Genomic DNA, 12,157 nt, shown 5'->3' on the forward strand with positions numbered 1-12,157 from the left:
TCCTTAAGCACTTCCATTAGTGTGTCCCAGGCTATGGAGTCGTATGCTTTTTTGAAATCCACGAATGTCATTATCACTTTCTTATCTGCTGCTAATGTCTTAGTTTTGATTAACGTCTTAATGGTAAAAATCTGTTCTGCACATGACCGCCCATTTCGAAAGACAGCTTGATTGTTTATCTATAAGTCCTTCTATCCTACGCTTGAGTGCTATAGAAATTATCTTGTAGGCTACTGGCAAAAGTTATATCCCTCTATAGTTATTGACATTCGTGCTGTCTCCTTTCTTGTGCAGGGGGTGGAGGATAGCCTCCTTCCATTCATCTGGGATCTCTCCTGTGGACCCGATCTGTTGAAAGTGTGTTTCAAATTGTTCCAGGAAGTTATCCCCTGCATATTTCTGAAGTTCAGCAACAATGGAGTCCTTGCCAGATGCTTTGTTATTTTTCAAGCTTTTGATGATCTCCTTTATTTTGTTCTTATCTGGCGGGGTTGATTCATGCAGTGTGCTTTCTGGTTTCTGGAACGTCAGTTTTTCTTGAGGTGGATCGCAGTTGAGCAGTTCTTTGAAATATTTAGCCAAGTGTTCACAGTTCTGTTTGTTGCTCATAATCAGATTACCGGGTACCTTGATCATTTTTGAAACAAATGTTGGGTGACGAGTAACCTCTAAGTTTTGTTTTCAACTTCTGATAGAAAATCCTGGTATTGTTGTTCTTGAAATTCTCTTCTATCTCTCTCAGCTGGTCTCTTTCGAATCTTCTTTTGGCACTCTTGAACACCTTTTCTGTTCTTTTCCTTTGGATCTTAAAGTCTTCGAAGTTCTGTTTGTTGGAGTTCCGTTTGTTCCAAGCTTCTGATCGTCTTCGTAGAGCATCTTCACACTCATTATTCCACCATGGATGTTTCTTCTTCTTAGCAAGAAAAATGTTTGTTTCGCTGCTTCCTGAATCTTTCGAGCCATTTTGTCCCACTCATAGGACTCCAACGTGTCGAGTTCTTTCTGATATTTCACTACTATTTCTTCGCTGACTTTGAGTTCTTCAATTCTGTACTTCTGTATTCTGAGGGGTTTCTTTCTACGGTTACAAGGTATGGGTTTCACTTTTATCCTTGTTAGGTAGTGGTCGGACTCAAAATTAGCACCTTTTTGCACTCTAACATTCATTATTTCCTTCGGGCTGGTGGTCGCTACATGGTCAATTTGGAATTCTCTTAACATGGAGTTAGGTGATCGCCATGTCATCATCCGCTTGGGAGCTCTCTTGAATTGAGTGGACATTATTTTCATACCAAATGATTCACAAACATCTATCAATCTTTCACCATTTCTGTTAGTCCTTTTATGAGCCGTGTATGTTCCAACGATGTTTCGAATTTTTTTTCTTTTTTCCAATCTGAGCATTAAAATCTCCCATCAAGATCTTGACATGTTTTTCTGGGGTTCTGAATAGTTCATCTTCAAGTTGTGACCAAAATTCTTCTACTTTCTCTGGATTCTTTCTGTTATCTTCATTAATTGGAGCGTGAACATTGAAGATGGAGCACAATTTGTTCCCACTTTTGAGAGTTAGTACAGACAGTCTGGGAGATGGAGATCTGAAGTCTACTATAGATTCTGTTATAGAGTTGTGATTAAAGAAGGCTGTCCCGAGTATTAACACTGAGTTCTTGGTTTTCTCTGACTTCTTAACTTTGATAGCTGGCCGTCCTTTCAGTATTCTGTAGTTTCTCATAGCCGATACTTCATCTGAAATAAATCTTGTTTCCTGGACCGCTAGAACTTTGATCTTATATTCATCGAGTATTTTGATCAACTCCTTTTGTTTACCAACTTTCATAAGGATGTTCACATTGAGTGTGCCAAAGAATTGCTTTTCTTTCGTTCTGAGTTTGCGGGGTGATGGATCCTCCGACTGATCCAAACATGATGGTGTAGGGCCCCCAGAATCCTTTGCCCTACTTGAACCAGAACTCTGGCCCAGGATTTTACCGGCTGGGGTACTAGATTCCGTACGTTTTGTCATCATGTTAGTTGCGTGGTTTTTGGTTTGGGGGATAGGGTAAAACCAAGTTGGTGAGACCTGGAGTTTTAGAACAGCCGTCCCTAACATGGAATCCGACGCTGACAAGGAAGCCGCCCGATTCAGGAACAGTCGCGCCAGGGTTTTAAGTCGCTTTTCTTTTCGGGGTGTGCTCCCTTAGGTTCTTCCGCTCTCTCTGCAGTTGGGAAATAGATTCCTCTTCCGCCGCCGAGACCGTTGACCAGTTTCGCCTAGTAACCCTAGGTAGGGACCCGATAACAGGGTGCTACCATCCGGAGCCAGATGGACCATGTTTTATTATTATTATTATTTTTATTATTATTATTATTATTATTATTATTATTATTATTATTATTATTATTATTATTATTCAATTGACAAATGCGCAGCGATGGTCCAATTCTACGAACTTGAAGGTCCTGAAAAGGACCACACATCTCCTTGTTCGCTCTTTGACCGAGAGGTCGTTTCCGACAGTTCGGTCTCATCTTATCACTGTTGCTTTCTTAGCACCACCCGGGGGACACGTGTGGGGCAGTGTAGTGGTTAAACCTACGGACGTGAAGCAACGTAGACACATCATCAAGAAAATTCATTTATGCTGATGACATTTGTTTGGTGACTCAGTGCTCCAACTTTTATGATGCTGAAACGACTTTAGCCACTGATCTGGAAGCCTTGGATGTATACTTCAAGAAATGGTGCCTTCACCTAAATCCTCAAAAAACAGTTATATCTACATTCCACTTACGCAACAGACAGTCTAATTACAAACCAACAGTCAGATTCCGAGGTGAAGTGTTGCCGTTCTGCAGTACACCAAAATACTTGGGAATAACACTTGATAGAACTTTGACTTTCAAGCAACATCTCTCAAATGTAGCTGCTAAAGTAAAAACCAGAAATAATATTCTTCAGAAACTTGCTGGTACATCATGGGGAGCCAATACTCATGTTCTAAGATCAACAGCATTAGCCTTATAATATTCTGTTGCTGAATACTGCTGCCCCTCTTGGATCAATAGTGTTCACACAAAGAAGATCGATGTACAATTCAATCAGGCAATGCGGATAATCACGGGTTGCATTCGGAGCACGAATACACTATGGCTTCCTGTTCTCAGCAATATTCCACCTCCAGCCCTAAGACGATCAGAAGCTCTCCTAAAGGTTTGGAAGAACGTTCAGCAGAACCCCCAACTACCCATCCATCAAGATATTACGCACACTGAACATCAACGACTGAAATCAAGGAAACCACCCTGGCGTACAGCAATGGATCTTGAAAAACCTCTTTTCATGTTAACAGTTCATGGAAAGCCAAGTGGGATCAGTCTTCAGTAGTGAACAATCATCTGGTTGAGAATCCTTCTAAACGAGTACAAGGATTTGATCTTCCAAGACGGCAGTGGAGAATCATCAATCGGATAAGAACTGGACAAGGCAGATGTGCTTATCTGTTGTGCAAATGGGGTTGGACTAGCTCTGCAGATTGTGATTGTGGTGCCTCTTCTCAGTCAATCCACCATTCACTGCACATCGGATGAAGCAGTTGATTGGGTCAAAACGCTAGACCTTGAGTTATTGTATTGTACGGACTTGTGACTATGCACACTTACCCTGAACTATATACATGTGTGTATATAGGCTATATTCATCATACAATAATAATAATGATAATAATAATAATAATAATAATAATAATAATAATAATAATAATAATAATAATAATAATAATAATAATAATAATAATAATAATGGGACAATTTACTACACATTTGTTCACTTCAAACCTTGTACTACAATTCTGGAGTATTTATTTTTCGAAAAATTATATTATTATTCAAGTGATATGAATTATTTCCCGTTGTTGTTATATTATTTTGTTCGAGATGTTTTGTTCTATATTTTAATTCTCTGTATGTCGGTTAAATTTGTTTAATGGTAATGTATTGTGATTTATTTTCTAATACTAGAAATGTGTTAGTTTTCCTTCTGTATACAATATGTAGCCTATATCTTGTAATTTAATGCACTTTTAAAATGACATTATGCAAATTTGAGTGCGTTCTTACTTAAGAAAACTAAGAAATGCTATTTATCTCGCAGCCTGTGCGGTTGCTTCATCGCCACGCCCATCTGTTTGATCGCTTAAAATATGGCACAGGTATGAAGGATGAGTTCTCCACCTAATCAATACTTTATTTTACGTAGTGTCAATAATTTACATAAAAACAGTACCGGTTTCGACCCGTAAATAGGTCATCTTCAGCTGTTAGAGAACTTACTTAATAGCGACTGTACAGAATAAACAGTACTAAAATTAAAATTAAACAAGAATGCCATTAAATAAACATGATACCACTATTCTAAAATTACATTAATATTTGCATATATACATATGGTAAAGTTTTGGGGTTAAGGGTGTTATTTTCAAATATTACATATATTGAGGCTGGAATCGGATACAGTTCTTGGAGTTGATCAAGAATCTGGTATTCAGATGTCAGGATATCTGTGTTAAAGCCACTACTATGTCCAACGGTTTATGAGATCTTTGAAGTGCATTGTTGTGCCGAAAATATTCGGAGGTGTCGTGTTCCTTAGAATAAGAGGTTCAGGGACCAGTTCACGGACACATAGCTTATACCCAGTCTATATCACTGCTGAAAAATACGTTAGTGAGTGCCACTATTCTAAAAAATACAAATATATACATATGGTAGAGTTATGGGGTTGAAGGGTTTCACACTAGCCCCATGATTACCATATATTACAAAAGTTCAGTTTGCTGAGGTTGAAATTGGATACAATTCTTAGGGCTTTATGGAGAGTCATTGACATACTGGTGTCAGGCTCAGATATCCTATGTTTAATGCCAGTACCATGTCCAATGGTTATTCAAGGTGCATTGTTGGGCCACAAATATGCGGAGACGTCGTATTCATTAGAATGAGAGGTTGAATAACCTGTTTACAGGTACATAGCTCTTACTCAGTCTATATCAATGATAAGAAACCAAGCTAGTTTATATTAGACTTCCTTAATGAGGTTTACGTTGCTGTGCGTGACATATTGAAATCGGTGAAAGCTAGTTGTGGGCGCTACTCTCTTCATACTTGCGTTCCCTCATGTAATTTTAGAAAATCGGAGAAAGAAGAAAAGGAATGTAGGTATTAGAATAACTGATAGAGAGTGCCTGTTAAATAGGTTGTATATACGGTATGTGTGTGTGTGTGTGTGTGTGTGTGTGTGTGTGTGTTTTACGTGTGTGTGTGTGTGTGTGTGTGTGTGTGTGTGTGTGTGTGTGTGTGTGTGTGTGTGTGTGTGTGTGTGTGTGTGTGTGTGTGTGTGTGTGTGTGTGTTTACGTGTGAGCTGGATATGTCCTTGAGCATGGTTAGGAGCGTGTTGCACATTGTTGCGTTTACGTCGTGTGGCTATCGTAGCGTTGAGAAGTGGTGGAGAGGGGGACGGCATGTGGAGGGGGTGGTGTGGTGTGAGGCGTGTTTTATGGGACGTGTATGGGCCCTTGTTTGCTGATTCTTTTCAAATATGTGTCTTTCAGAAAGGGTATGGCTGTGTTGAAAAGGATGTTTGTTTTATCTGCGACTTCATTTAAGTTGTAGTTGGGATTAGCGTGTTGGTCCATGTTTATGTATAAATCTTCCATTATATTGAGCAATGGGCCTGAGGGGTTTATATTTAAAATTTTCATGTCATTCTAGATGTTGGTGAATTTATGCTTGTGTTCCTCAACATGTTGCCCTATGGATGAAAAGTGAGTATATTTAGTAGCGTTGATGTGTTCATTGTATCGGATAGAAAAACATCTGCCTGTGCGCCCAATGTAGCTAGCTTCGCAGTCGTTGCATTTTATGCTGTATACTCCTGAGTGGCTGTATTTGTTTTTTTCATTGACCGATTTAGTGTTGTGTAAGACAGAAGCATTGTTACGTGAGGTTCTGTAAGCTATTCTTAGATTGTGTTTTTTGAAAATGTTGGTTATGGGGTGGAAGTGGTTGTTGTTAAATGTAAAAAGTGCATAGTCTTTCTTAGTTTCACTGTTTCTGCTTAATTTAGATTTCGGCTGATGTTTTATTTTGTGAATGATTTTGTTTATCATGTTTCTGTTGTATCCATTATGCTCAGCTATTTCGTGAATTATGTTCAGTTCTTTTTTTCAATTCTTCTTGAAAGAGAGGTATTTTGAAAGCTCTCTAACAGCTGAAGATGACCTATTTACGGGTCGAAACCGGTACTGTTTTTATGTAAATTATTGACACTATGTAAAATAAAGTATTGATTAGGTGGAGAACTCTTCCTTCATACTTGTAGTTGAACTATCAATACGGACCATGAAACTAATATATTATAGTTAAATATGGCAGACGCGGCGTTCAAGTGGATTCAAATATGGCGGTGCAATTAGCCATTCCCTAGTCCTCGTTCGAAACAATGCAGTTTGATCAACCATGTGAGAAGTGGGTTTCAGAAGCACACAAATATGTGAACACTACCACGCATTGAAATGTAAGCGACGTTCAGAATTACCGACCAAGTTCTGCATTGGAACATGAATACTTATTTGTTTCATTATTTTTCGTTCAATTTTACTACCACATTATCGCTGGCTGCAATTAATATTTCATTCATTACTGAAGCGATATTAATCTAGTTTTAATAAACAATACATACAATTTAGGAATTGATCCATTTAAGAAATTGTTTTGTTATTAATCCCCACGACGGACTGAAAGTATACATTTTGTGAATGGTCAGATGAATATCATGCTCATTTAACTTCTCTTTGATTTTACCGGCAACAGTTCAGTTGTGTGAATTCTTTGATTGTGTGCACTGCACATACTTTCATGGTGGTATAGAAGCACATGAACCTTAAAAATGGCGTTTTGGGTCTGTACCAAGATAATTCAGAATTCCGGTAAGAAAGTCTTGTGTTGGAGTAAGCATTGACAGTGGCGTACTTCATGCTATATTGATTACTGATCTAATTTCCTTCTCATTTGGCGGGTAATAGTGTTGTATACGGGTTTATCGTTTAGTTCCTTAGATTGTTAGTGCTTGAAGTTAGGTTATGTTTGTTTGGCTTTAGAGGGAGACTTTGTATCCAATTTGTTTCTTATAATTGCTTATATTTATCGTATGCAACCATTATTTTAAGAAGCTAATGTATCTTCACTGTTGAATGATTTTTCAATCTTGAAGGTTTACAGTTTCTTGTTTGCATTCCCAAACGCTGTACTATACAATTTGATGAATATGTAATGTAATATTACATCTTGAGACTGCTGTCGATATACCCAGCAGTTTCAGTTTTTAGGTTCATGCGAGATATGTTTAGTCAATTGTTGCATATCGCACACATGCAAACTGCAAGCAAACTAGGATTCAGTCAACAGCCTGCGTCCTGGTTTATGGTGTATTGTACCTGAATGTTAAGGAAGATTTCCAAGCCATTCCTTCCTGATTTTTGGACACTGTATTTAAGAATTTCTGTAGGCCTATTTCTACTAATTTAGTGTACTATGTTCTCGCGGTCATATTTCACAAGTGCTCAATATTCGTGAATGTTTATGTTCGTGGTTCGATTATTTCGAATCTTGGGTAGGAAAATAATTAAAATGGCCCTACTGTGTGAATTATTTTGTGAAAAACGTTAATAATACTTAGTGCTGTACTTTTGACTGGGTCCAACGAGAGGCCTTGGACGTGATAGGTATGGGCAGTTTCTTTTCATTCTTCTTCTTGTTGGAAGTTGGATATATTTTCGATGTTGCTCTTTCATGGTTGGGCAACCCTGTATCAGAGTGTATTAAGATTTTAAAATTCATTGTAGAACGGGATAGATAGATAGATTGAGGCATCCCGGTCTGCTATCTTCGGGCATAAGATAAGGTAATGAATAGTGAGTGAACAAACTGCTCAGTAATTCAGTAGTGACGTTGATCTACCCTTCTTCATTTCCTTAGATATTCATCTCAGTTAACCAAGAAAATTTGCCAGTATTAAAGCTGTAATCTAAAAGGGGAACTTTGTCTTTTTTAACTTGAATCCCAGCCTTGTATGTTCTGGGCAACATTGTTGAGTTGAGTTTTCCTCTTACATTTCCCTCACTCACTTCAGAATGCTCACCCATTTGGAAAGTCTGCTTCGAAAGGAATATTAACCCCCAGCCTATAAGACATCTCTAAATAACACGTGCAGTAAAATCGGTCACGGAGATGTGTGTGTGTGTATATATATTATATATATATTGAAATTATTTTTATTCTTAAGGGGTAGCGTATTCATTGAAATTTAAAATGAACAGAAGTACAAACTCAGGAAAAACTATCATTTTTTATTACTATATTACATGATGGTCTTAACCCAGATAAGGCTGAATTATTTTTTGTTAGCATCTGCTTTATTCTTTCAACAAAATACTTAAAAGCATTCAAAAGAATACAGTGACCTTGGTTTCACATGTTTCTGTCCAAAGGTTTTCGAAAACCAGCTGATCCTTCTCGCAGGAAGTCAGCTGAATACATATGCTCAGAAATGTTCGTGGGAAGAACACTAATTGTGTACATAGAAGTGACCTCTGACTCAAGTTCTTGTGTGCTACTGAATCAAACTTGAAACATGGAGGGATAGCTCACATTTCACACACTGTCGTTTCCTTCTTACGGTGACAGCAGTGAAGCTGCTTCCTTTTTGCTGTAACTGTACTAGTACGCAAGTCTGCTTCAAAATGTCCCATCATATCTTTTTTTTTTCTATTTGCTTTACGTCGCACCGACACAGGTAGGTCTTATGGCGACGATGGGACAGGAAAAGCCTAGGAATGGGAATGAAGCGGCCGTGGCCTTAATTAAGGTACAGCCCCAGCATTTGCCTGGTGTGAAAATGGGAAACCACGGAAAACCATCTTCAGGGCTGCCGACAGTGGGGTTCGAACCCACTATCACCCAATTACTGGATACTGGCCGCACTTAAACGACTGCAGTTATCGAGCTCGGTAACCCATCATATCATACCTGGAATCAATTCAAGATGGTCTTCCTGTGGTCAAACGTACCTGGCGATTTGTTTGTAGGATAGCTGTTACAATACGTCGGCGAAATAATAAATAGTCTAGCCTAGCATACTTCCATCAGCTGGGTAGGGCTGCTAAGAATTTAGTTCTGCTACACCAATGCAATATGCAATTATGAGAAAGTACCATTTCTTTCCTCTGATCGATACCCAATAGGGAGAAAATGTACTACTCGTGTGCTTGTTATAATTGTGAATGAACCTTGGTTGGTCAGTTAGTGTCCATTTCTTCTGCTGCTCTGAATATTGTGTCACTTTACGAGCTGGAGTGATAGTGTCACTCTTATAATTCCGTGTAGCTACTAATATGGAATCTGAAGTCAAAATTTCTTTGAGGCTTCTTTTTCATGTTGCCTCCTTTCAGTATGTCACAGTCCTTGCTGGTTCAGTCAGTCTTTATCGTAGCAGTGGCCTGTATATTTCTTCTGCAAAAGACTTTCAGAAGACCGAGCTCGATAACTGCAGTGCGGCCTGTATCCAGTATTCGAGATATAGTGGGTTCAAACCCCACTGTCGGCAGTCCTGAAGATGGTTCTCCGTGGTTTCCCATTTTCACACCAGGCAAATGCTGGGACTGTACCTCAATTAGGGCCATGGCCGATTCATTCCCACTCCTAGCCCCTTCCTATCCCATCTTCGCTGTAAGACCTATCAGTGTCGGTGCGATGTAAAGCCAATTGTAAAAAAGACTTTCAGAAGGGGTGGTGATATTAAAATTGCTGATATAGATTCCTTATGAAAGTTCTCAATCTGGTCAACATACTCATAACATCACTTCATCATAACAATACTGTAGCCTACATCCTTGTCAGAATACGTAGTTTTGCTAGTGGCTTTACATCGCACCAACACAGATAGATCTTATGGCGACGATGGGATAGGAAAGGCCGGAGTTGGAAGGAAGCAGCCATGGCCTTAATTCAGGTTCAGCCCCAGCATTTGCCTGGTGTGAAAATGGGAAACCACGGAAAACCATCTTGAGGACTGCCGACAGTGGGATTCAAAATATGTAGTTTTGTGGCAGTGTTCCAGCTCCCTGATAAGGCTCAAACCATGATACGTATCCATTGTTTGGTCCTCCACATCAGGGGAGATGTACCTGACTCATATTGAATAACTGCGGCATAGTTGATAGCAGGGGCGTATTCTCCTTGAATGCAAGGCATTCATTGCATGCGTTATGATAACACAAAGAACTGTCTGATGTACGATTTTAGGTTGTTTCAAGTCAAATATTAACGATTTCATCTCTCAAAGTTCAAAAGGTGCGCGCAACTGTACTAGTTCCGTTGCTTGACTACGTGTGGTGCTGGTGTAGTCTCGCCGTCTATTGCACTCTAGGAAGAAAGAGACAGCAAATGGAGGAGTTAAGGATGTAAGGCATTCAATCTTAAAATTGCATTCTGTGGCAGACGTAGTTCTGAAACCCTCCGAACGATGTCGCTGCAATTGAAACTTGGTCAGAATTTGTCACCCCATACCCGTGCTACCCTCTGCCATCTGTTAGCAACTTGGAGAAAGTCGGCATGTTTACAGTGAACGGGACCCACAGATTACCCCCACCAGCGAGAACCCAACGTGACGAAACTGACCAATGCCACTGGGGAGACTTACCTCTCGTGCTTCAGTTGTGGCTAACTAGTGAGTTAATTCATTGTGCGTTTTGCTGATTAGTGAGTTCATTCTGTGTGTGCTGTTCCTGTGCTATTCGTCGTTTTCGGTATTTTATTATATTTTGCGCACATGTGGTATTGACGATGGATGAGTCTAAAACGGATATAATTGTAAATCAGTTTGAAAAGCCATTTACTGGCCATTCGTTTGATGAAAAGATTCATATAGTTAAAGCCGAGAGACCTCTACCTTCCCTCGTAAATTTCTTCTTCTTCTTAATCTGCTTACCCTCCAGGGTTGGCTTTTCCCTCGGAATCAGCGAGGGATCCCACCTCTACCGCCTCAAGGGCAGTGTCCTGGAGCTTCAGACTCTGCGTCGGGGGATACAACTTGGGAGGATGACCAGTACCTTGCCCAGGCGGCCTCACCTACTATGCTGAACAGGGGCCTTGCGGGGGATGGGAATATTGGAAGGGATAGACAAGGAAGAGGGAAGGAAGCGGCCGTGGCCTGAAGTTAGGTACCATCCCGGCATTTGCCTGGAGGAGAAGTGAGAAACCATGGAAAACCACTTCCAGGATGGCTGAGGTGGGAATCAAACCCACCTCTACTTAGTTGACCTCCCGAGGCTGAGTGGACCCTGTTCCAGCCCTCGTACCACTTTTCAAATTTCGTGGCAGAGCCGGGAATCGAACCCGGACCCCCGGGGGTGGCAGCTAATCACACTAACCACTACACCACAGAGGCGGACCCTCGTAAATTTAAAAACAGAAAACAAGAATTGTGTACGCACGTTCAATCCAGAAACTTACAATAAAACTGTTCGGCTCGAGTTCACCTACATGTAATTAGGGTGAGTAGAATTGAAATTTACTTAATACATTGTGTTAACTGCTTGGTTACTAGTTGCATGCCTCAGTGGAGATTCCAGGATACGCCACTGGTTGATAGGCCTATATTTTACTAACGTAAGGAGTAGGAGAAAAGTATGCTCACAGAAGCTTTGCAATCAAAGTGCTGTAAATGGCTGACGTCGTTCTGGAAGGATGCTTACAGAAAAACCAATACAATAAATGAATATTTTCGCAGCTCTGTACACATTCTTTTGGAAGGGTTAATGTCCTTTCACTATTGTTATTATTAAGTGTATGGAATTTACATAATGGACAATATTATACAAAAGAAAAACCTGCAAAGAATACATGGTACTAAGTAGGGAACAATTACACATGGATATCTAAATTATTTATCCACTGCACTAGAGATACTGAGACATCAGCAAAATCTTTCCGGTCTCCACCATAAGCACGCAGAGGACATTCGTCCATTATATGATGCATGGTCTGTACCAATGCACCACAATCACACGCTGGCGAGTCCCTGAAGCCCCACTGGTGAAG

General features: G+C 39.9%; 1 protein-coding gene across 1 annotated transcript in view; it reads left to right on the forward strand.

Annotated features, from left to right (window-relative positions):
- The first annotated feature begins 6,866 nt into the window (after positions 1–6,866).
- The window catches only part of mEFTu1 (mitochondrial translation elongation factor Tu 1), a 129,693-nt gene continuing 124,402 nt past the window's right edge, over positions 6,867–12,157 (forward strand). The window contains exon 1 of the mRNA XM_067139564.2: positions 6,867–6,987. Within this exon, the coding sequence (XP_066995665.2) occupies positions 6,948–6,987 (40 nt within the window). The 5' untranslated portion in view covers positions 6,867–6,947. The remainder of the gene's footprint in view (positions 6,988–12,157) is intronic.

The sequence above is a fragment of the Anabrus simplex genome, chromosome 2 (genome assembly GCF_040414725.1).
Source record: "Anabrus simplex isolate iqAnaSimp1 chromosome 2, ASM4041472v1, whole genome shotgun sequence".
NCBI lineage: Eukaryota > Metazoa > Arthropoda > Insecta > Orthoptera > Tettigoniidae > Anabrus > Anabrus simplex.